The sequence below is a fragment of the Mesoplodon mirus genome (genome assembly GCF_964341445.2).
Source record: "Mesoplodon mirus genome assembly, chromosome: 8".
In the NCBI taxonomy this organism is placed as follows: Eukaryota; Metazoa; Chordata; class Mammalia; order Artiodactyla; family Ziphiidae; genus Mesoplodon; species Mesoplodon mirus.
In genome coordinates, this window is record NC_138984.1 from 26,706,283 (window position 1) to 26,733,739 (window position 27,457).

At 35.4% G+C, this 27,457-nt stretch overlaps 1 protein-coding gene across 1 annotated transcript in view; it reads right to left on the reverse strand.

Annotated features, from left to right (window-relative positions):
- Positions 1 to 27,457, reverse strand: part of CPS1 (carbamoyl-phosphate synthase 1) — a 135,250-nt gene that overhangs the window by 38,973 nt on the left and 68,820 nt on the right. The window contains exons 22-27 of the mRNA XM_082630484.1: positions 11,718 to 11,859; positions 10,314 to 10,379; positions 9,802 to 9,865; positions 7,925 to 8,106; positions 1,565 to 1,759; positions 1,085 to 1,152 (exon numbers count right to left, since the gene is read on the reverse strand). Coding sequence (XP_082486610.1) covers positions 1,085 to 1,152; positions 1,565 to 1,759; positions 7,925 to 8,106; positions 9,802 to 9,865; positions 10,314 to 10,379; positions 11,718 to 11,859 — 717 coding nt within the window. The remainder of the gene's footprint in view (positions 1 to 1,084; positions 1,153 to 1,564; positions 1,760 to 7,924; positions 8,107 to 9,801; positions 9,866 to 10,313; positions 10,380 to 11,717; positions 11,860 to 27,457) is intronic.

Below are 27,457 nucleotides of genomic sequence, written 5' to 3' on the forward strand. Positions count from 1 at the left end.
TTGGCATTTTCGGAGTGGGATGGGGGGAGGAAAGAAGGAAGACTAAGCAGAAGGGAAGAAATAAGGAAGAAAAATATCACTTTCCACTTCCTTTTAAAAGTAACTTTTTCTTTACCTTTTCTACTATATTGCAAATTTTATGCTTGAAGAGCTTTCAATTTCTTCACCTATTTAAGACATGAAGGCTAAGGTCCTAATGATGCTGATAATTCACAGTATAGAGAACTAAAAGAAAGATATGGATTGCAATGATGTGAGGGAGCACAGTAGTCAGAGCGATCCCCCCTTAAATGCCTGTGTTGTTTAAATTAACTTACATTAATACCTCAGAGAAGCAGTAGTATTGGACTGTGGTTTACACAAAATGCCACTTAAATAAAAAGGAAAGTTTCCCATGTCACTTGAAATTTTTCATTATTTTAAAGGATCCCATCTCACATTCCATTTACTCGTTCAAATTGTGCACAACAAATTATGTTTCTCTTATTATCCCCTGTTCAGTGAAGCAGCTCTTTACATGTGGTAACATCTGAAGAGAGTGACAGTTGACGACTTCTCCTTTGATGACAGAACTTAGTTTCAAAGTTTATTATAAAAGACACTGTCCATGTACTCCAACATTGTAATTCATTCATTTAAAAAATCTGATCTCAAAAAAAAAAAAATTCAAACCATAGGCACCATCGGAAGGTGCTGACAACAGTCAAAGATAAGCTGTTGTTTCTGGGTATCAGAGAACAGATGCTGGTGAGAGATATCCCAAGCTTGTTTTGTTTGGTTTTTGCTCTTTGGTTTTTTAAATTGTCCTCTTCTCTAATGTAAAGCTATCCTCCTCCATTTGGCAAGGAGATGCCCTAAGCCATGCTTCTAAGATGTAGGATTGGAGACACTGTGTTGTCACTCCCTGAAGGAAAAGCATTAGGCTGAAGAACTGTGCACAGGTCTTCACTCTGGCTGTGTTGGTATGGGGATTGTCGATGGATTTACAAATTACTACGCATCAAAGCCTAGTGCTGTTAGCATACAGAATGCAGTTCTGTGTCTCCTGACTTTTAAATAATAGTTTTAGAAAACAATATATTACCTCAAAACATAGGAAGGTCTCAACAAGCAGGGGTAGCCCACTGACTTCGCAAATTCCAATGCCTCATTCTAATTAATAGAAACAACAACAACAAAATGCATGAATAGTTTAAAATATTCAATAAAAATGCAGAATGGTATCGTTAGAACAAGTGGTAACCCAACTCCTTTCTCTCAAAAGACACCACTAAAATGTAAACTGGACACCAAAATACATAAAATTTCTAGTTTCTAATTCTAAATATCAAGTCTAGTTCAAAAATAGTTTGAACTTCTTTTCATTGTTGGAATCAGTGAGAATACTCCTATCAATTTATAACCAGCATATAACTGCAATCATGGAAATTCAGCAACTTTAAAGTAAATTCACTAAGCATAGTGCATCCTCTCTGCCCTGCAGTTAGCACCTGCAGTAGTTAACATTCAGGTTATGACTCTTCAAAATGGAACATTAAAAACAGACTCGTGTTTCTCTCCTTACCAAAGTGTTAACAGCTTTCCATGGCGCTTGAGACACCTTCAGCTCATCCAAGACAGCTGAGAAGATGGAGCGATCCTCAGCCCTGTCGATCTGCAGAGGGCTCGTGCCCATGATCTTGACACCGTTCTTGTACAGGGGGACTGCCAGGTTGTTTGGAATCTGGCCCCCGACTGATATGATACAGCCACCACATGCCTGAAAAATATGTCCTTGATATCAGCCACTGGATAATGAACAACTGTGCTAATACTGCCTCTGTTTCCTTCCCGAGAATGCTGAATGAACATGACTGTGATATTTTCATTATTCCCATCAATGGATATATTGTTATGCCACAAAGAGGTAAACGGATTTAGTCCTGACTTTCCAGGCACTTACCTGCTAAAATCTTTGTAAGACTCCCATACAACTACACATGATAACCATGTAAGACTCCCATAAAACTACACGCGATTACTGTGCACGACTTCCATACCACTGCATGTAAACATGTGACATTTGCATGTGTGGCAATTAAAAGAAAATCAAGTCAATGAACATTTCCATCCTGTATTTTACATTATAATCAACTAATTCTTGAACTACTGTTGTAATTTCTTAAATGGATACAGATCTCTCCTTTTAACATTCCCCTCTGCTGTTCCTCTCCACCCCAGCACTTCACATTCAGATTAATCATTCAAAAGACTGCTTCACCAAGTTACTCCTATACTCAGAGTTCTCCAAAGGTTTCCTTTGCCTAAAGGATATAGTGTCAACTCATTACCACTGGGGCCATCAAGACTTTCCAATCTTATCTATGATCACTCCTGTCAGCCCCAGGAAAACTACCTACTCACTGTCCCCACCTTCGTGCATTCCCACCAGCAAGTTTTCTCACCTCCACGTAATCTTTCCCTGCCTGTTTCCTTTCTCCCTTCTCCTTTCCCCTATCAATTTTCTAACCATCCCTAAAGTCCAGTCTAAATCCTACCTCTCATTGTGACATCCTGTCTCCTTTATTGCTGCTTGGTACCTGTCTACAGTACCCAGAACTCATTTTAATTCCTATTTCCTTACTATTTGCCTTATAAGCAGTCCCTGAATCGTTAATCTCCTATGAGCAGTGAAAACTCCAAGATTTTTTTCTTAAAAGCCCACCAAATCTCAAATTTTCTTGAGACTAGTGGTGAGGGTGAGCCAAAGAGGGATGGTGGGGAATTGGGTTTGGACTTAAGTCCCTCCTCTTCTTGGTTCCCTCTGTGAAACTCTCCCTGAGGTTCAATCTTCTTGTCTGTAAAATTAGGATAATACCTGCCTACTTCATAAGGTTCCTATGTATGTAGATCAAATAAGATAATAAACATTAAAGGTGTTACTATAAGTTATAAATAAGACATTATTATTTATATTAGAAAATATTACAATATCTGATAGGCCATTGATCTGGGCGTACTTTGTGTTTGCTTTAATGACCTACTAATGAAAGTTGCTGAAGTAATACATATGTGCCAAATGTATTTTGGCATTATTTGAAATTATTCTGAAATATTTTTTAGAGGGATGAAGCTCATTTCTCTCTGATAAGAGAAATTACGTACTGCCTAAGCAAACACCCTGCAATTGAGTGCTTAAATTCATTGTAAACATTATGGAAAACAACAGTCCACATTTCTGCATATTTATAAGTACACTTAAACTGCTTCTATCGTCATTTTTTATGTTCGATATCCTTTTTTTGCAAAACCTTTAATAACTATTATTCTCTTAACTATAGTATTTTTATTTGCTTATTATTTTTAGTTTATTAGCAGCATTAATATTTTAGAAGCCTAGAAACTAATTCCTCAATTAAATATATAGAAAAGTCTCTATGTGAAAGACTTCAAAATAAATTCTAAAATTAAGGGAGAAGTAGCCAGTTAGCAAATATCAGAGTCAATTGGACTAAATAGGTACTTACAGTTGAATAAAAAGGCTCTAAGTAATAAATATATCAATATTTTCAAAAATAACTCTATGGAATTGATTTTTATTTTTCAATAAATCAACAAATTTAAAAACAATAATAATATGCACTGCTACTATTTATTAAGTACATTACTATATACCCTAGACGATGTTTTGACTTTCATGGTCATGGTTATCACTTTGAGGCAGTTATTACTATCCCCATTTTGCAGTTAAATAAACTGAGGCTTGGTGAAGGTGAAATGACTTGCCCATTTTTCTTATCTAGCAAATACAGACTTACTTGAACTCAATTCTACATATTGTAAAGCAGTTATGCTTACCTAATATACCAAATCTTTGAATCTGAAGCTAACCCTGTTTTTCTGGCTGGCTTCAAAGTTAGTGAACGTTAGAAGTTAGTAGAAGAGCAATTTCTAAAACACTCTTTTTGGAAAGTGGTAGATAGAAAAACATTCACTGCAAAACCCTGTTCCCATCATTGACCTCCAGAAATAAAGACCATCATTTGGAAGACAAATCACATCCACAGGAATGTTTTAGAGTAATGGTGTGATGGTTTGTGCAGGTTTTGCCTGTACAGCAAAGAGAATTCAGTAGAAGAGAACATTTATGGCATGAAGTTAATAGATGAGAGTTTTGTGGAAGAATTTTATCTTAAATTGGCCCCAACTCCAAGCACAGAACTTGTAGGGACTTAGGGAAGAGAATCTGGTATCCCACACAGATAAATTATTATCATACATATTGATACAATCACACAAATAGTTTCAAGTAACTTTCTGAAATAAAATATTCTAAAATTCAGATTTGTTTCCCAAATTTCCAAATACTTCAGGCCTAAAGTAATTCCATTAGTGTCCCAAAGTTCTATCGATGTTACCTAGATTTGTTTGTAGTATTTTTACCCAGCTTAGTTTCTTAGTTTTTTAAACCTGATATCACAAAGCTAAGGTATCACTGCACAAAAACCTTTCTGAAATAATCTTTAACCTGAAATTTATTTTTAGCAGTGAGGAATGAAAAGAAAATTCTTCAAATTTATTTTAGAACATCTCAATTTCCCTTAGACACTAATCTCTTTGGTCAGTCCTTACTTTTATAAACAAATTAAATGCTGTATTATTGACAGAATACAATGTAAGAAAACTTGCCTTACTAACAGAAATAGCATTTACTGCATCAAAAAATAGCCTTGATTTTTGTAATTTAATGTATTATCTCTAATTTACAAGCCTCCACTATTTATATTCTGTCAGTGAGGTTGATCATGCATTATTTTTTAGTAATATGCATTTTAGTAAAACATTTTTAACATTTCAGACAGAATCTTAAGCTTATATTTAATTACAATTAAACCAAATGCTAGGAATGAACCCCAATCCTGGTTTAGAGTGATGCATTACCTGATGGGTTTTGCCTGTCACTAATTAATGTCTGTTGATCTTTCATTCACTTAACTCAAGTTGTAGCACAGAGGTACCATTGTCTACATATACATATGGTATTAGGTGTTAAAAATAGGAGAATTAAATCATTAAGCAGAGTACATATCTATGGGGTATGATCCAGTAAATTATACATCATAAAAGCAAGAAAAATTGTATAATCAGGACTCAAATCAGACAGGGACATCATAAGGTATCAAATATGTTGCCTGGTATTTTTTTTGTTGTTGTTTTGAATATTTGAATTTTATTTTATTTATTTTTTTATACAGCAGGCTCTTATTAGTCATCCATTTTATACACATCAGTGTATACAAGTCAATCCCAATCGCCCAATTCATCACACCCCCACCCCCACCCCCTGCAGCTTTCCCCCCTTGGTGTCCACACGTTTGTTCTCTACATCTGTGTCTCAACTTCTGGCTGCAAACCGGTGCATCTGTACCATTTTTCTAGGTTCCACATATATGCGTTAATATATGATATTTGTTTTTCTCTTTCTGACTTACTTCACTCTGTATGACAGTCTCTAGATGCATCCATGTCTCTACAAATGACCCAATTTCATTCCTTTTTATGGCTGAGTAATATTCCATTGTATATATGTACCACACTCACACACCAAAACATAAAAGATAAAAATGCAAATCTCTTCTCAGGGAGCAGAACTCATGAGCACAATCATAAGGGATTAATGACTTCAGTTTAAAGGGTTACTCTTTATAAAGTTTAAAAAAAAATGTCTGCAGCCAAAGGGATATATCACTATAACATTTTCTCTTAAAAAAAAAAAAAGAACAAGTGGGAAGGAGATTTTGGCATTTCTAGTATCTCCTCTCACTCAACTTATGATCAAGACCTCCCTCCAAAGCAGCCTGCTTTACTCACAGGCCATGTCACTTTTCTGACTTCCCCTTAATGTTTTCTTTAGAGGTGCTTCTTTGATTCCATGGAAACAGGCTTGGTCCTGAACTAGACCAAGAGACCTGGACCAAGGGACCTATCATACTTTCTATCATCCCATGTAGCTACATATCCTTGGGAAAGCCTATTGCCCTTCTAAGTGACTCAAATGTGTGCTTTTAAATAAGTTTAGATGTGCTTCCAATTTTCCACAAATTTACAGCTGAATGCCTCAGTGCCTTCAGAACTCTAGGGGCATCCGAGGTCGAATAAGGGCAGCCTTCTGAAGGTTGAGGCACACCCGGTATGAGAGACAATGCTTGTAAAGCCTGCTGTGAGGAGACACACAACAACCTTATACAAGGAAACACATACACAAGTATATGTACATATGTGTATGATATGTGCATATGATACATAACATTTCTTGTGGGGTAGCTTAAAGGATACATCAATGGCATATTGTTCTTATGTTCTTCAACATAACATTTACAATTACCTTATTATATATAGTAGCACTATAAAAACCAATTAGCTTCAAATAAGGGCCAATTTATTTATGTCTATCATACTGAATTCAGTTATAATAAAAGGACCTCATTATCATCCATATGTAACTGCATCCAAAGGCAGTTGTAGAAGTTTTTCATCTTTCCTTAAACCATTTCATGGGGAAATAATTAATTATGTGTAAAATGCCTGCTGTTATTGCTTGTAATGCTTGTTAACGTTTTTAAAACAATTATGTAGCTTTTCACATATTTCGTCATGGATTCCAGTTTTATTTTAATGTCTTAAAGGTAGGGATGTGGTTTTATAGCTCTCTATCCTGCTGAATCTGATTTTTAAAAGGTATTCAAGAAATATTTGCAGAATGTACTTGTTTTGATCCCCACTTATGTGTCTAAAATGAATTAAAAAATCATTAGAAAAATCATGTCAGAGAGAGAACTAAAAATTGTGTATATTCTACCTAATGGTTTAGTTTCATTATATTACAATATTAGTAGGCCAGGCCTAAATATTGATAGGAAAACATGATGGTACATCAATCTTAAATTTGTCTATATTTTTCTTCACAATAATAAAATCATCACATTGTTCTAGCACAATACTTTATACTTGACAATGTGATCTCAACTACAAATCTCACGTTGCCTTCACAGTACCTGCATGTAGAACATTTAAACACTCATATGATTCATAAACAACAACAAAAAAAAGATGAAGCCCAGAGAATTTATATAACTGGCAAAAAAAAAAAATGAATTTTCAAGTCAAGAATTTAAGTCCTGTGGCTCCAAGTTAGAATTTTTTTTCCTTAAGTGACCATATTTTGTACATAGGGATGATTCTCCGTAGTAGGAAATGAATTACAATAACATCAAAAGGCACAACTATTGGACATCACTCTAAAATTTTCAAGTAGGTATTTTTTAATTGTAAGCTAACTTGTTCTACAGACTCACAGTAACCTGGGATCATATAAATCCACAGTGAAGATACACTCAATAATACTGGAGTAGAGATGGAAGAGCTACTTAAGAGCAAGCTATAAAGGTACCAAAATCATTCAGAATGAACTCATTGATTTTAAATTGAAGACTACTGGCTTCATCTGATAGCATAAAGAATTAACCAGTCCTCTGTGAATGACTGTCTCCTCTGAGAACTGGTCATCATTAAACTGCAACAGCACGTGAACTAGAGAGAGGCTGCTTATCATATGTCTACATGACTAATTAAATCATTTTGCAGAATATTTGTTGGGGCTGTCTTGTGCTAATTAATATGTATCGGGCACATGTTACCAAGAAGAATTTTCAGTAGAGCTAGAATGCTTAGAAAGAAAAAGTGAATTTTATATGAAAAATAATTACTCTGTGCCAGGGCCTCAAGAATCTAAGGCTAGGTGATTTTTTTTAGTTTCACTATGAAATTAGACAATGGAAGACACCGGCAGCTCTTTCTCTTAAGGGGAATTACAATGTAAATCTACGTACATGAATACACATATATAAAGTATGCACTGCATATATTTTTCTCTTTTTTTTTTTACCTCCTGATGGTAGATGTCTAGGATTCTCTCCAAAGACAATTCTTCAAAGTACAGTTTGTCACACTCATCAAAGTCTGTGCTCACGGTCTCAGGGTTACAGTTCACCACCACTGTCTTCTTGCCAAGTTGACGCAGCGTGCGGATACTGGAGACAGCACACCAATCAAATTCCACGCTGCTGCCTGCAGAGACCATGAGATTGGTGAAAGGGGGGAAGAGAAGCCTGAAGTTACCACACAAAGAGAAGCAGAAATATATTGCCAATCAGTCCAGGCTAAGGGAGCTAATACCCTTTCGATTCAATTTTTAAAACTCCAAAATATAAATGTGAGATCTATTATGCACACTATATTATTAGTAGTAAAAACAGGGACTAATTAAACAATGACAGGTTGGCTTGTTTTGTATGCTAAGTTCTGCAAGAGGTAATCTCCATATTCAAAGCATTCAGAATCTGAAAGTTAATGGGAGATAACTGTAATAATAATTTTAAAAAACTCATTTACTGAAAAGAAACTCAAAGTGAACATATTGACCTCAGTACACAAAAGTAGTTAAGTTAGAGATTAAAATACTTGAGTTCTTATTTCAGTCCTTCCACTTACCCTGTTGTCTGAGGGCCAAACCCAATGATCCCTGAGGTGCCTTGCAGCTCTGACATATCTTGATTGATTGGAAAGCCCTGGCCTTTCCAAGCATATCCTTTTAAGCTTGGCAAGGCCACCCCATGCAGAGTGAGTGACCTTCTAGGAAGTAATTTGAAGTATAATAATGGCCTAAATGCCTCAAAATATCACCTCTACTGGGATGCCATAGAATTGAAAGTTCTGGGATTTGTACTAATCTTTGCATTAGGACTTTGTCTCCTAAAAATTCTTATCAGAATAATAAGTTGTCCAAATACAGTAGCATGTTAAATCTCACTATCAATTAAGTATGTACTTGATTATCAGCTCAGCTAATCTTTCCCAGGCCCTAAAGTAATGTAGAATTGTTGCATAATTAGGTGAAAAAAGGTTTCGAGAAGAAAAGGGTAGATCCTGGTGAAGGCGTCCAGACCATTTAGCCATAAGATAACTGAAGTGGCAGAGGTATAAACACTTTTGACCTACCTTAAGATCTGGCCAAAAATTGGCAAACTACCATATCCTGAAGCAATTAGTTAATTGTAAAAACTATAATAAACTATGCTTAAAGTAACAAAACAAGACTACATACATTTAAATCATATATTTCATCATTTCCATATTAGAACACCTTGCAGAGACAAAATGTTAGATATACTTATTAAGAAACATCATTGTCTATTTAAATATATACTTTGTAACTGTAATAGATCTTGATTCACTATTAAATATTCAGTTTTAAGTGACTGGGAGAAATAGAACAATTTCTGGTGAGAATGTTTTAATTAAATTATGTAATACTCTTCCTGTGCCCCAAAGAGAAGAGCTCTTTGCATCTAATGTCAACACAAGTCATATGTTAGGTCAGACACTGGGTCTACATATATAATTACTGGCTGATGTATAAAGTTCTTGAGCAAATATAGCTCTTTGTGAAAAACTATGTGGGAAGAGAAAAAGTCAACGTGTAATTCATTCCCCAACCCCAGTAAGAGGCTGAATTTAGTTCATGAGGATGAAAATGATAAAGGGATGACATGATAAAATGAAAGAAGATGGAATCTGTGGTTGAGACCCACATACTTCTACCACTTAATAGCTGTATAAGTTGGGCTACATGTCTCTGAACCTCTGTTTCCTAATTTGTAAAATTTTTATTATGACAGCATTTAGTTTACATAGTTCTTAGAATAATGGAATTAACATGGATGAAACTGAAAAGGCCTATGTAAATATAAGTTATCACTTTACCAATGTGATATGGACCACAGCCCAGTACCATCATTCCATGGTCATCAAAATTGATATCATGCTCCTGAGGGAAAAAAAAGTAAGATGTGGAAATTATTACATTATTCGTCCCTCTATTTAAACTGTGTCCTGTCTTTGAGTGTGTCTTTCCCATTCTTCCTCTTGCTGATATGCATCCTCTATTAGTCTTTGGGAATCCGTAAGTACAACGTGTTATACAAGCCCTACTTATTCATAACAAAATTATTCAATATTTTTAATTAGCTAGTCATGAGAAAACAGCATAATTGTATGATCATGTAACCACTGTCTTTATCTCTTCACTTGTTTGATTTCATCATCTTAGGGCAGTTCTTAAAAGACTGAGTACGGAAGCACATCATCACATTCAACTCACATGATGTCATTGTTTGTTACTAGATAACTAAAGACACACAAAACGTAGATTCCCCCATGTGGACCATTTACTAAATCTAGAGTTTTCTGCATTATAGAAGTTTGGCAGTTCCTACCTGACCATTGTAGGTAACATAGAGGTAGTTTGTTACTGATGGGTATTCTGCAGCCAGTGTATCAATCTGCAAGATAAAATAAATAAATACTTACATACATAGGGATTTTTACCCCCCTTTTTATAATTTTTTTTCAAGAATGCTGTGGACTTTTTTTTTTGTTCTGCATTCATATTCCTTTAACGTCCATTACTATCAAATATAAAGACAAGAAAAAGGTATGTACAATCCAATTGCTTTCTAATTCTAAAAGTGAGAGGGGAGAAAAAACAATGATACAATTTAGCTATCACTTGGGCAATGAATGACAATATGCACTCCAGAGCAACAGACCATTACATAGTACCTCTCAGAAACACAACAAGGTGGTCATATAGTCAACTGGTTATCAGGAAAACTTACCCAACCAGCTGTCTAAAGCAACTGCAAATAAAATCTAAAATCAAAGCAAAATGACCTATATATAAGGATGTCTTTGGTTTGCAAATTAATGCATAGGATTTAAGTTACCTATGGCACTGAGCAATGGGATGACATAAATACCACAAAGCATGAGGAAGAAGGGAAGGGGACAAGATCTCATTGAACATATTTGGAAAGAGTAAATCAATTCAGCTCTCAAGGGCCAGGAGCTCAGCTTAGTGAGCAAGAATTTGGGGCCGACAGGGCAAACTACTGTAAGGCAAGTGAGAAGGAAGAAAGATAATAATTGCTGAGTAGAAAATATTCAGCATCAAGCCTGAGACCTAAGGTTATGTGTGTGCCCCGTGAGCACATGGGGAAAAGCCAATGATTTTAAAGGACAAAAACCAGCTGGTGGTACTTTAAGCCAAAGCATCTCTTCTACTGAAGGCTCAAAAAAGATCACAACAGTACACCAATGAAAATTCTTTTGTGATTGTCATGAACAGTAGATGAGCTCATTATGCCCAGCACTAACACAATGAATACTAAATGAACCATAATGATGGGGCACTTAAAATAAAGTATTACCCTGTAAACAGTCAGTGCCAAAAGAGATGACTATTCTTTTCAAGAGGGTCAGTCACTACACTAGGGCATTTCAAGTCCTGCTATTATGCTAAGGATTTCTCTTACTACAGATATATTAGCACGTGGGTCAAAAAGCAGAGGAGAGGTCACTTTGATTTTTTTTTTTCATTTAGGCCAAGAAAATCAGGTACTCACTCTTCCCTTTATATCCCAGTGTCCCTTCATCCTTTCCCCTTTAAAGCATAAATCAATCCTGTGCTGAATAAAATAAGTGACATCATGGGCATCAATTGAAAAAGTAAAATCACTTTCGAATTCCACCCCTTTTTACTGAAAATGGCCCTATGAATTGGTGCCTACATTTCACCCAAGAAATCCTGGGAAGAAAGAAAAACTCCTTTTCTCCTTTACCTGTTTAACCCAAGGATGAATGTTTTTCTTTAACCTCAGCTCCCTTGTCTGGGCCTCAGTCAGCCCGAGGCATTTTGAAATCTGCTTGTCTGAGAACCCAATCTCCTTTGCCTTTTTCAGGGTTTCTTCTGTAATGGACTCACTAGAATTTAATGAAAAAGAGGATTCAAGTTTAGACCAAACACAATAAGAAGCAGTGAACTATTCACTTTCAAAATCACCACAGGCTCCTTATTTTCCAACTTCAACATACTTAGGTCTCCTGCCTTTTAAAAATACACGAATAACCAACTAAATGGTCTAGCCTCTAGGAAGTCTACTATTTGCAACACTGACTTTCTCAAACGTGTGGTTTCCTACTTTCACACCCTATGCACCCTCTTCTCTTCTTAATTCCTGAAAAGTGACTTCTGCACCAAGTGTCCTAATGAATTTGCTCTTTCAAAAATAATCAGAACCTCTTAAATCCAGGAGTCTTTCTTAATTTTCATTTTCTCAGTCTTTTGATGTTCCATTCTTTAAAAAGATATTTTTCTCTGGCAATAAGTTGCTTCTCACCCTACTTTATTACAACAACAATTTACTGTTTTTTTTTTTTTCTCCAAGGCTCTATCCTCTGTTACCTGCTTACATCTGGCTACTTTCTCTCCCTTCCTAAATTTAGTCACTGTCATTGGCTCATAATGACTAGTTATCCTACATAACTAGTTGATGATTCCCAAATCCGTAGCCCCTTCTCCAGTGTCTGACCTGTGTTCCAGGTCTTTATGGGCTTTGAGAATTTCTTCATCTGTTCATCCCAGCATGGCATCAGACTGGGTATCCTCTCCATAAACTGTCTCTATTTACTAATGTTACATATCTGTCTGTGTTGAGAAGATAGTTCTGTGATTTTATGATTATTTTCCACTGAAGCCAGATTTGTCTCCTCACTTTCCCCATGCTCATTTCCACAGTGTAGACACCATTCACGTTATTTCCCTCACCTGTAATGCCTTTGACATTCCTGTCACCCACTCATCTCCTCTCCAGCTCCCAGCTTCATAGGTCAGCTAAAGCCAGGGCTCATCCTCAAAGCCTTCTTAGTTTGCCCTAACATACACAGATCTTCCTGGGTTCTTAACTGACTCTTTTACAGGAGCTAGGGGCATAGCTGGAATCATACTGTTTAGCATGTATCATCTCCTGATATTTTTAATGTTTGTTAGCTTTTATTCAGCAGTCAGACATTTTTCCTGCTAGATTCAAGTTCCATGAGGGCAAAGAATACATTTGGCTCATTTACCAGATCATTCCCAAAGCTTAGCACACTGTCTGGCTCACAGACGGCATTCAATAAATATTTATTACATGAATGAAGGAAACTGTAACCCTAGAGTTTTTTTACTTTATAGAAAAGACAAAGAAGTTATTGAAATCAGTTTATAACTAGAATTCAAAATGTACACAAAATAATTTGCAAAGGGTCGAGGTACAGAAGAATTAAATACTACTATAAAAGCGTCTCTAACCATACAGCTGTGGCCAAGCTGTTTCAAGCAATAGTCAATATGATAAAATTCAATTATAACAGTTTGATAGTCAGTACAATGAAATTAAATATAACAGTGTGTTGCCAGAGATCTAATAATAAATAAAACATTTTCATTGAAATTCTGTTAATGGAATGCAGTTGAATTAAACCTACTGCATTTTGTTCATTCTATCCTTCAATCTTCTTAATTTAATTAACTCATATTCTGAGTTTACAGAAGAAGCAAGATGGTACATTTAGTAGCTACTTCTCTGGCTTTTTTATAGAAGTGTTAGTTTGGATTTCTGAAGCTACAGGTCTTCCTAATCAATTCACTTTCTCTATGGTACCTACTTTGTCTTGTCTCTCAAATCCATTATTTCTCCTAGTGAATTTAGTTTCTTTTTTCCTATTCCCATTTTGATTTCTCAGTCTTCTCAAGTATTTGATAAGCATTCTCTCAGAACGACACATTTTCCTGTCAAATTCCTGAACACAGTCTATTAAGTATTATTGGTCACATATTATGTGCCAAGCACGGTGCTACTTACATGCTATCAAATATGGTAGCCACTAACCAAACATGACTATTTAAATTTAGATGTTAATTAGTTTAAAATTTTTTAGATTATTCAGAGCCACATCTTCACTAGTCACATTTCAAGTGCTCAATAGCCATACAGACTAGTGGCTACTATATTGGACAGTGCAGGTTATGGAATATTTTATCATCACAGAAATTTCTACTAGACAGTGCTGCTCAAGACGATACAAAACAGTATTTGAGGCAATGCAGTGATAGAGAGTGATTCCAAACATTTTGTGAAGAGATAAGCTGTGTAGTGCAATGTGAGGTCAGAGAAAGGAGACAACAATATGAGTGGTTGCACTTGAGAAATACTGTGGCAGTAGAGGGATGAGAACAGAACCATCAAATAAGTTCAGGTTTATACAGAAGAAAGGAGTTGACAAGGCAAGGGCAACTGCATTTGCAGTAATATGAGGAAGCAATGGGCATGGCAGGCATAGGAACATACTGAGGATTTGTAGCTGGAAAGAGTTAGTAGGACACTGTGGATGGTGAAGGCGGTGCAACACTCACTGTCATTTCCTTCATTAGTGCTTTAACATTTAGTGAACAAGTGCTCTGTGTGTCAGAGCACTGTCCTACGTATTTTGATGGAGAGTTAAAATATCAAATCTCTACATTTAAGGAGATCAGAGTATATAAGAAGGCAAACAAATAGCCATTTCTCTGATAGCACAGTGAGAGGTGCTGTGAGGAAGTGCTCCCAACTTCTACTGGGGAAGTCTGGAAAGGCTTTACCCAGCAGGTGACTGCTGAGCTTCTGAGCTTCTTGAAACACTCAAATGTATGGTGTTTGCCTTTAGTTTAGCAAAAAAAAATGTTTGAGACAAAAGCAGAGGAAAGATTTGTTGTTGTTGTTGTTGCTATTTGTTTTATAAAGGCATATTTCTACTCTCCTTGCCAACACTGTATTCCTAAACCAATTGCTCATTTGCTTATGTGCAAGTGTGCATTCAGCCTCAAAGTGGAACTGTTTGACAAATAAACAGTTTTCCTAAATTAAAACTTTGGATGATGTTCTTTTTAAATCATGTTTATCTGTATGAGGAAAGGCTACACATTTTCTCTGTGATCTGCAATCTTATTACAAACACAGGTATGAAGCTTGAGTTAGGTGGAGAAACACTGTGCATACAACATTGAGCCAATTCTTACCTGTAGATTTTTTTAGCTACCTGCCAGAGCATTTTCCCATCATTGTGGGATGGCAGTAAAAGGAAAAACAAGCAAAAATAAATAGATTTTCAATCAGACGTTTCTTTATTCTTGCAAAAACTATCTGAGGCAAAACCTATATTATGTTTCTATATCAACAACCACACTAACTAAAATGACTAAATGCTAACGCTGAACAGCAATGGTCTGGACACACATAAGAAACATGCCTTGAAAAGAACAATCACACCTATAATTATGACTATGGACCAGCACAAATGCAAGTTCTTCAAGTCCAAAGATAACCAGAAGTAACATATTTATCTTTAACTCTTCTGGTGAGATTTTTTTTTTTTTGGCTTTGAATGATTTATTTTTTATTTCTTATTATATGGAGGATCAGTCAATTCTTCAAAGGCTGTTATATTGCTTTAAATAAAAATTATAAATAATGGTATTAAACAAACAAAAAAAGAAACCATTTAGATTCCTCAAATTTCTGTTAGGGATGCAGTAAATTTGCATTTGTTTTGTCCACATTCAGCAATGCAGTCTTTTCTATTGCTGAAATATGCATAATTCCTCTTATTCTTTTCCACCAAAAGAGTCCAGTAGAGCATATAAAGACATCTCCAGCAAATATACACAGTCTTCCTCCTCCACCCACCAAATAAAACTGGACTCTTACCAACAAACAAATAAAAAAAGAAAGAAAAAGGAAGGCTGATAGAATTGGCCTTGTGCATACAAAAGTAAAGTGAATTAATTTTGTGCTCAGCTCTATGGCAAAGAAATAGCTAAGACTAACTCAATCATTACTGCTCCCCATAGCATCCCCACCTCAGAGAGTTTTCATTATTTAAAGGGGATGCTGAGAAGAGCAACAGTAACACAAAATAATGAATGACTGAGTTTCAGAATGGGGGTGAAAACTACTTCTCCATAGGCACCCGCTCAGGTGAGAGTTCTAAAACAGATGGTTCAAGCTAGACCTACAAAGTGCATGTTTTAAGCTCACAAGCTGATTCTCAGAATATTTTCTTGGTAAGCCAAAAACTGATTTAACTTTCACTCGATATTCAAATAACTAGATCAATAGCATGATATGATATTTAAACATCTTAAAATTAGGGTGTATTAAATTGGAATGGCATATGAATATATTCATGTTCATCTATTTCAACTTGAATGCGAATATTGGGTAGATATGTTCCTATGAAGTTCCAAGTAATATATCTTCTACAGTATTTCATTCATGGCTTCTCTGGTTATTAATTTCTACTCTTTAGACATGTTTATGAAATAGTGCAAAGCACTTTGCAATCCTCCTCCCTGAGAAAAGAGATGTTGATTCTGACCCACCATGGCAGTTACAAAGACACAGACAAGTTAGATTCCTTCCCACATTGACCATGGTCCTAATTCTGTTTGTTACCCCTAACTCCAAGACAGGACGTAGGTGGCCGCTCTCCATTATTTCCCTCATTCACTCTCTCCACTGTTTCTGCATAACACAAGGTTGGTTGGCATGTCATTACACACAGAAGAAAATTCACTTCATTCCCTCCTTGTTCTGATACAAAATTTTATTCTGAGTTCCATTATAATAAAATAAGAGAAGAGACAGTTTGAAGACACGATTCATTAGCTTTGCACCAGTGATTTAGATAAGGTTAAACCTCTTCAGAGTCAAATACAAGATGAATAATCTTAAGTGAACATAAAGCTCATTTTAACAATGTGATTTAGATATATGCTTCTCATCTTTATCTGCCCGTATTGAGGTGCCCCCATTTTGTCTGCTAAAAGGAATTCCCACCAAAGTGAGACTTTTTTTTTATATCAAGCTAGGTAAAAGCTTGTTTTAGGGACAGGGCTATAATATTTCTCTTTTTGTCAAAGGAAAATGAAAACCTTAATTTGGAACAAACTCAAAACAGAATAATTACTAAAAGGAAGATAAACACTGAATTTGTAATTCAAAACTGTTTTTGAATCCTCAATAGGAAATGCTCCATTTGTATTACATTGTAAATCGAGGAAGCATTATACCAAGAGAGAAATGTGCTCAGCTGAATGGAACATATTGCACTAAAGAACACAGTGTTAAAATATGTATAATAAATAAATTACCCTTCTGTTATTCGATATGTATTTGAGTATAGTAGTATGTTTATCTTTACTCCTTTGAACATGAACACATTAAATCCATACTTCAGAACCGTGTCCTCTAAAATATACTATGTATACAAATTTTCTTTCCCCTACCAGCTTTCCTTGCTTTAGAGTTCAAGGGCAAACTCTAAAAAGGTTACACGTTCATCATTGCATAATAGATTCTAAACAATTAAACAAAGAAACCCAAATAGCTGTGAGCCTGGCCTTTTCATAATCTTCAGTTTCTCTCTACTTAGCAGCACAAAATGACAGTCTGAAATTTCAGAGGGGGAAAAACATCTTAAAAATAGACGATCAGACTTTTACACACTCTGACATCACCTTTTAATGGTTAGACAGGATGGCTCAGCTTCTACAGCGACAAGTCTCTCATGTGTTCTCCCCATTTTATAAACAATACAAGCCTCTCTCTTTCTCCCCGACTTCCGATGTAGATTTTGTTGTTGTTGTTTAAAATTCTACCCGACCCTGTCATCTCTGAAGCTTCCGCCACTCACAGTTAGTCTTCAATAATAAATGATAAAAGGAAATGGAATAAATTCCCCTTAATGAGGAAATTTTCACCTGGCACACAGGAGCTGGGGAAATCTATTAACTGACTGGAGGAACGCCTGCAGCTTCGCAATTACCAGGGGAGCCCGCGTACTTCACTTGGTCCTCTCTTCCACTTGACTGGCTTTTATCTGATCCACCAACTCACAAGTAATACTAAACAAATTTCCCTCCAGATTGCACAAACTCTAAGGTGAAAATGAGCACTCCACTTGGCCTACAATTATGGGATGGGCTTACAATTTTATTATTATCTTCTTTTAAAAAATCCCCCAAAAGGCAGAAGCTAAGAAAAACACTAGGCCTGATGTTCAGTTATGACACCAGTTTTAACAAGGAAAGAGAACTGAGAGAGATGTATGTGCTCTGTTCCAAGACCCCTCACCAGCCTCTCCCCTGAGTTTTACAGAGCTTCACTGATTATTTTTGGCATTTCACAGGTTCAAGACCATGCCACAATCACAATAATGCAATCAAGTGGAGAAGTTGTCTTCTCATTTTTTCTGTCAAGGAGACAGGCTGTTACCTCTTTCCTTGAGAGAAATGAAAAAGACATTTTTCAAAAGCAGCAGCAGCGTTTAGAAAAGCAAAGGATAAAACCCAGGAAATTGGGTAGGTACTACTATTTTCTCTTAATTTTTGAGAGCACCATGCCTTATTTCTGTACAGCAATGAGGTCTTTGGAAGAGTTAAAGCAAAGCTTGATCTTTATCTCTCATGTCTGGGACAAACAGTGATCCGATGTTCATGTGAAACCATGACAGTATGAAAAGTATTTATTAGGATCTGGGTTCACTTAGCACTATCACAATAATGCTATAAAATTGCAAGTGCTGATTTTCAAGGGATGACACACTTAAAATTATACTTCACCTTAAAGGCTATTACAAACAACAAAATCAAAACCTAGAAGAAAACCTTATGAGAAATTGATACAGTAGATATTTTTAAGTAGGCAATTTTTTAATTCCTGAATCCTATGTTCATTTTTTTTTTTTTTTTTTTTTTTTTGCGGTACACGGGCCTCTCACTGTTGTGGTCTCTCCCGTTGCGGAGCACAGGTTCCGGACACACAGGCCCAGCGGCCATAGCTCACAGGCCTAGCCGCTCCATGGCATGTGGGATCTTCCCAGACCAGGGCACAAACCCGTGTCCCCTGCATCGGCAGGCGGACTCTCAACCACTGCGCCACCAGGGAAGCCCCCTATGTTCATTTTTAACCAATCTTTAGTGATCCCAATAATCCAGAAATATTGTTACATAACGTTTAATCTGGTAAGCTCATTTATATACATCATTAATATATGATGATTATAACATCATAATTATATTTTATGAATACCAAGTAATGAAAATGGGGAAAATAACCTAATATAGGTTAGGTTAATCATAATTTTTGAGCCTTAATAAATCACATTTTGTATCTCAGTGATCTCTAGTTGAGAATGCTGTGACTCTCTTTCTCTGCCCTTGATTGCTAATGATGGAAAACAAATGGAAACCACCTAATCACAGTAATAAGACTTGTCCATTAGTATATAAAAAAGTGTTCTGCTACATTAAAAAGAGCAGGCTTCTACTAAGAAAACAGCTTTCACCTGATCTGATTGAGCTAAAAGGCAAAGTCTATACTATGGAATATTGCTTCTGTTATTTCTGCTTAGAAAATTTATTTATAATTTTAAATACACTCAGTGTATTCTTTTTCAAAAATTAAGAGGATGTATTCAGTAAGCAAAATCCTGGATTTTTCCATGAATATAGGTTTGTTATACATCCAGAATTTAAATCCAGTGGATAAAAAGAAATATTGTATGAGGCCCCAGTAGAAAACTGACATTGAATGAGCATCCTTTGATGTCACAATAAGTTTATTTTGAAGTCCTATATTTTAAAACTTCTCCATCATCTTTGATTAAAGCAAGTCACGTTTCCACAGAGTAGTTTTCCAAATACCACATATGTTGTCCCAAGCAACAAATGTTTAACAAATGTATAACAAATGTGTAACTTTCTTTGACTTTTAGAAACTATTACTTAGAATCTTATTAAAATTATTTACTTAAGTGAAGCCTATCTACTGATAACTACTGCATAGATTTTTTTTCTTGCTAAATGTAACTTATGAAGAAATAAGTTTTCACCAAATTTTTCTAGTTCTTAAATGAGAAAATGTAAGCCTTTTCTAGAAAGGGGAAAAATAAGAAGCCATTTCTAGAAAAATTGTAGAATTAAATGTAGAAAAATGTAGATGTAGAAAAATTCTAGAATTAAATTCCTGATGTCATGTCACACTAGATCTATGATAATTTGAGGATTACTATGTACATGGAAGTCAAAAATCTTTATCACTGAGGGTTTTTCAGAAGACATATAATACCCAGATAGCAAAAATTCTCATCTATTTCATACTAAAAACTATATACTCAAGAACTGAGTGAGTAGCTCCCTCTTCAAGTCACCTAGAGTTAAGTATGGTCAATTAAACCAAACCATCTGCTAAAGATAGGTGGTAGGTAGGGTATGAGGCAGTATGGGCAATATCAACATAACCATGTGATGGCCATTATGTTATCATTACTATATTTACATAGGCAAATAGTGCCTAACTGCCTACTTCAACCCAAGATAGGCCAATATCACTGACTGAATCTAAAGTCAGGCTTCAACCATGCTGAGAAAAAAAAAAATCTCATCAATTAAATGAAATCATAAACGTGTCAAGTGTTTAGCACAGTGCAAAGTAGGTAATAAGTGCTTCATAAATGCAAATGCCAGAAGACAGGAAAAAGGGAAGGAGCAGACACAAGAGAGGAGAAAGAGGAAGAGAAGGAGAAGAAGCAAGATGAGGGGACTTCCTTAGTGGTGCAGTGGATAGGATTGCACACTCCCAATGCAGGGGGCCCGGGTTCGATCCCTGCCTGGTCAGGGAACTAGATCCCACATGCATGCTTCAACTAAGGAGCCCACGTGCTGAAACTAAGGAGCTGGTGAGCTGCAACTAAGGAGCCCTCCTGCCGCAACTAAGACCCGGTACAACCAAATAAAAAAATAAATATTAAAGAAAAAAAAAAAAAAGAAGCACGAGGAGTTCAGCAGAACAAAACTGGCAAGCCACCTAAATGTGGTCTCAGCACCTCAGCTCTTCTAAATCTCTTCCCTCTCTCTGTAGCATTCCTGTATCCAGACCTTAAGGGGTGAGGCCCACCACACTTTGTATCCCCTGCAAAGCATAAATGATCACCCAGACGTTTACTCCGCTGTTGGGAGGCAAGGCCACTGTCTCACTCCTCGAGATAGGCATCACCCACTTCAGCTCCCAGGGCACTAGCGGAGGTTCTGCGCCCATAAAGGCATCTCAGGTATGAATGAGAAGGTGAAAAATCCTGAGGGCCAGTGAGTGATTATCTAGCATCTATAATTATAGCTCAGGCAGACTATTTTGTCTATATTTAATTTCCATTGTACACTTCAGGAGCTTTTAACTCACACCCGCATTAACATGGAAGATAAGGCATTTACATTTTATTTAAAGAAAAAAATATATGTACATGTATGTATGTGTGCATATATACACGCACGTATATATACTGTCTCATAAATACAGAAAAATTTAAAAAGGAAATTCTTACGCTAGCTCTCCATACTCTTGAAAATTCTGTTTACATCTCTTAAAGGTGACTCACCAAGGCTTTCTGCGTTCCAGGCCCCCGCGTTTTCCTCACAAGAGTTTAGAGAAGGGCACATCTCTTACAAGGCTTCTGCTCTAAGTGGGGTCAACAATTCAGGCAGGGAAACACACAGCTCACAACTTGACAGCTAAGGAGGAGCTGATCTCCAGCTGTCTGATTTAAAAGTCATATCTCTACAAAGAAGCTTTTGAAAAGGGTTAGCAACTAGAACTGAAGGCAGAAGCCCTGGGCTAGATTTCTTGCTTTCCTCTGACTGGTGTGACATAAAGTATGACACACACCTCTGTGTGACTCAGTTTCACCACCTACAAAAATAGAATAGTGATTATTTTCCACCTGTATTATAAAAGAAATTCACCTTAAGGTCACCAGAGAAATACAAATCTCTGTATCATAAGTGTTATGATTATATACTTTTCACCTTAATCTTCTTTGCTGGTTAATTTAATCAGAGCCTGCACTACCATTGTACATATTTATGAATATTTCTCATAAAAAGTTTTCTAGAAATTTGAAATTTTGAAAACTTAGATAACTTTTAAAATCATAACTAGGTAGGGATTTCCCTGGTGGTTCAGCAGTTAAGACTCTGAACTTCCACTGCAGGGGGCGTGGGTTTGAGCCCTGGTCAGGGAACCATGGCGTGGACAAAAAAAAAAAAAAAAAAAAAAAAACTGTGTAAATTTTGGCTTGTTCTCAACAGGCAATAGAGTTTACAATGTCCATGTAAGTATTATAGTGCTCCCAGTATATATAATTTCTATTTGACTATAAAAAACAATTAGATATATCCCTTTTTATTAGAAAATAGTCATTCAGAGACTTCCTAGCTAATTAGTAAATATACAGTCACTTAAATAACGAAAACCTAGAATGCTGATTTCCAGTGTCTTCCAACACAGAGTTTATATTCTGTTTATTTTATTTTATTTTATTTTATTTTTTTGGCCACACTGTGCAGCATGTGAGACCTTATTTCCCCGACCAGGGATCTAACCCATGCCCCCAGCATTGGAAACACAGAGTCTTAACCACTAGAAAGTCCCCAGAGTTTATATTTTGGACTACACATTTTCCAATTAATAATTTTGTGGGTCCCTTGAGCAACCAGGAATTGTAATATATTTTCCTCCACTCCAATCTCCCTTCTTTGGCATAACTGAAAAATTCTGATTTTCATTTTCTACCAAAAATATTTTTTATTTATCTAATGGGAATATTATCATACAAATATTATTGAGATTTTACTCTATGCAAGGTCAATTTCCAAGAAAATAGATAGTATATAAAGAACTGAAAATCATTCTTATCTGTTTCAGAACTGACACTATTCTTTAGAATGGTGAAGTCCATTCTTCATTCACACAAATCAGCAAAAGCTTTTAAGAAAATCTTATAATAAAAGTATATTAAGACATGGTATTTGAAATTTGCCCTAATGGAATTTACAGATTAATTGGAGCATCCTCCTAGTATGTAGTAATTACAGAACCATGAGCGAAATTGTGTGGCTCCAACTATAACATACATTGAGCAAATAGGTAGAGAGTATTCACTTTAATTTCTGTTCACAGCCTTAATTTCCTTATAGTAAGATTCTCATTTTTATGAAATACAGCATAAATATAACAAAATAATAGCAAACACGATTTGTCACTTCCTGAGTACAATTCATCCATTTACCTACCTCTTTCTCATTGCACATTTGGTCCTTTCAGTCTAGCTCCTACTCTTTCCTCCCCATCATCAAATTTGGTGGACTTGCTCAGTTCTCTCCCTCTCTGCTCTCCCTAAACCATGACATATTGTTGACAGTGTCTTCCTATTTATTTATTTATAATTCTCTCTCCCCTTGGTTCCCATGGCATAGAGATATATTGAAGGAAAGATGCTATCCTTGGATTCCAAAAGTCCTGAACTCAAATCGTGGCTTCCGTGTGCACTTCCCCTGAAATCTTGAAACATTTATTTAAATGTTCTGAGTCACTGTCTTGTTTATAAAATATGGGGTAGGGTTGCATACCTTCTAAGAACTCTTAAACTGTGACTTATATGAGATAACTTAGATCTTTGTATCTTAGAGCTTCTTGGTCCATTAAAAGCATCCTGTCTTATGTATACCTAAGCATATACAAATCTTCAAAAATAGATTACAAACACATTGAAGGCAACTAACAATACCATTTGGTCTAATAACAGCTCCTAATAAAGAGAAATGTCATCAAGTAAATACACAGCCTATCATGCTGAGATCACAGATGTTGACATATGGATAATCTATTAAATCCTGGCTATTAATAGATACATACATACATACAAATTATGAGTATATGTTATTTTAAACCAACTTAAGATTTTTGGAACTATCGAACATATAAGAATCAATAAGCAGAAAATATATAATGTTTATTTTATGAATGATGTGAACATCAGTCTGAAAACATTTTAGGTGAAACATGCATCTTGCCCATGCCAGACTCAAGTTCTCTCTCACTCTTTCAAAATGCATAATTATTTGTCAAAAGTATGAAAGCACTGTTTAAATAATTAATTCAATGAGGGTTCTCAGAACATTAAATATTTGTTGTAAAATTTTATTCACAATATACCTGATATAATAAATTATTAGTTAGAAAAATTAATAGAGGCTTGTCAAATCTGTGACATCGCCTAAAATATCACATGGAACATAAAAACAAATTAAAAATAAAATGTATTTTTGTCATTAGCTCACGGGCATGGAAATTCCCACAGTAATGCTCCTCTTTTCCAGAAGAAAAACTAACCTTTTTATGTAAGGTCCAATATTTAGTATTCTTGAAGAGGTTTATTAGATAAATGGTTTAGGGTATGAAGACAAACCATAGGATACTAATATGTAGTAACTAATAAAATTGTTTTCCTTTAGAGTCAATTACTTTATATATAATATATATTCATCTTAGCAGCATGGCTAACTAGTAAAATAAGAGAATATGTATTTTTTAAACTAGGGTGAAACTGAGACTTAGAAATACAGTGTGAGTTGATAGTGAAGTCAGAGGACATAAACTGTTTTCTGCAAATCAGATCAATGGGTTCCACTAAAGTGTCCAACCATCTCTATTCTCATTCTACATTCAAAGTAATAAACACCCAAATACTTTGTGTGTGTATATATATATACACACACACACACATATATATATATATACATTAGTGTGTGTATGTATGTATGTATATATATATGTATGTGTGTGTATATATATATATATATATATATATATATATATATATATATATATCTTAGTGTGTTTATATATGTTCATATATATATGAAGGTCCACAGACTGGGGTGGAGAAAACAACACATGGTATCACAAGCATATATCATAGTAAAGGATCATAAAAATTATAACACGTGATTATACATTATATATAGTGAAATGTATATTTTTCTCTAAATTGCTTCTATATTAAATACCCTTTAAGGCTAATTGCTTACTGTTAATTTTTTCTACCAAAAAGTATAAATTATCATTAGAAAGTAAGGTACTGATCCTTCTCTGTCTTAAGCTTAGATTTTGTTTTTTTAATTTTTATTGGAGTATAGCTGCTTTACAATGTTGTGTTAGTTTCTGCTGTATAGCAAAGTGAATCAGCTATACATATACATACATCCACCCTTTTTTGATTTCCTTCCAGTTAGGTCACCACAGATTATTGAGTAGAGTTCCCTGAGCTAAACAATAGGTTCTCATTAGTTATCTGTTGTATACATAGTAGTTATGCCTAAGTTTTAATGACTTTTAGGTGACACTTTTCCCTAGAAAACTTCAATCAAATACAAGCACAAAACGCTCTTGTCTGGTTTTGCCACGCCTCCTGAACAAGTTAAATAAAAAGTCAATAGAAACTAACGTGTGTAGGAGAGGACATTCAAAGGGAGTGTTCCAGCTAAGGTGACACTTGCATTATTACATCTGCCAGAAGTTTGTGGCTGCAGGGAAATGGCCAACTTTACTGAGCTCAATTTAGCACTTGAATGCCCAAGTGGAACTCACCAGGCTTGCCTCAGATTGTTTTCCTAAGCTATAGGCACACCTATGACTTTTCAGCACTCACCAATAGATGTAGTTTATCACATTGAACATAGTGATGTTCAGATGAAAATTAGGTCCTTCAAAAGCACACTTTCCTCTTTTTTTACTACATTGTAGCAATAAGTGGCAGTGAAGGGGGAAGAGAATATTAATATTAATATTATCAGAATTAAAAGTTAAAAAAAACCCCAACATATGAGCCTACAGAATAGTAGACAAAAGCAATTTCTGAATAACTTGCATATTAATCTATAGTAAATTGTTTATATCAATCATTAATAGAGAAATAAATCCAAAACTTAAGACACATATATGGTGCCCCAAAACTTAGCCACATATATGGTGTAAACTGTATCACAGTGATCATATCTCCTACTTTTGAACATCTAAAATGGATGAAAACAGAGTCCTTTTAAACAGTCAAGCATTATTTTGCTAACATAAATAGCAGCATTGTGAAAAAAAACACCAGAGAGCAAAATGGACCATACTGGGAAAATTGCCCAAATTGAATGAAATGCAAAAGAACAAGCAGTCATCATAAAGTGCGGAAACTTTCCATTTTAACATGGTACAGCACAAGCAGTAGATGGCTGCCTTCTTTAAGCTAATCACTGAAAGAAGGATTCAAAACTTAATTCAACTTAGTTCCAGTCAGTAAAAGAGCAAAATTATAGAACTTAGGCAGGTATAATAAAGTTCTTCAGCTACACATGTCAGTCAGAAATAACTAAAAATTAAAACAAAGAAAAAGAATGTAAAAACAAGTTATAGGCAGAAGATAGGCAGGTGCTCAAAGCTGGTAATTAGCATATTCACATTTTTTCTTGCATATTCAGGTTTTTTTTTTTAAGTATCATAACTATCTTTCAATCTAAAATTGTTAATCCAACTTGATATTATAAATAAAAAGGTTTGGGGTGTAGTGTCTTGAAATAGTTTTTGCCCACAAAGAAGATTTACTACAGTTGACTAACTTCCTTACTTATAGTGAAAGGGGTTCAACTGTGATATTTTTGTACCTGTGCTTATCTATTTATTACTAATATTGTTGAAACCTTTATCAAATGTGCTAGTTCTATGATGATGGGACTATCATCCCTTTATTAAATACTGTCACTATGTTGGAAGTGTCTACTACATGTACTCTGATTTCCTCCAGATGTTATATAATTCACCTTTCCACATCCCTAAACATATATATATATATATATATATACACACATATATAATACATATATGTGTGTGTGTGCATGTGTGTACACATATACACATACTTATATATAGCATAGGGGTTAAATATAAAACATCCTAGGCTCTGGAGTCCTGCTCAGGTTTGATCTCAATTCTGTCATTTATTAGCATGTGATATCAAGGACGATGCTAAATATCTCAGAACCTCAGTTTACTACCTATAAAATTGGGATAATTACTGACTTTCTTAGGTTGTGGTAAGGATTAAATGAAATAATGCAATTAGAACAGTGCCTGATATGTAGTCAATAAATTCATTGATCATTACCTTACACTTGGAAGGCGTTTGACGGAATCAAAATTCAAGTTTCTGTATTAACACATAGAGTTCTAAATCCATTATTTTGCTACTTTAGAGAACCAGCTATATCAAGAGAACCTGCTGATAAAGACATCTGACATATTTATCTGTTTGACTTATACTACCTGTGCTTCTGTCCTCCAATCCAGTTTTATTTGCGTGACTAGAATTGAATCTGTCTACGTACTAATGGGGGAAAGGATTACAGGTGAGACTTCTGTAATTTTTAATAGATCAAAATAAATGCATTTTTCTTCTAGTGAAAATGCTATATGGGAGGAGCATTATGTGTAAAAGAGTCAATGTTGGGGCTTCCCTGGTGGTGCAGTGGTTGAGAGTCCGCCTGCCGATGCAGGGGACACGGGTTCGTGCCCCGGTCTGGGAGGATCCCACATGCCGCGGAGCGGCTGGGCCCGTGAGCCAT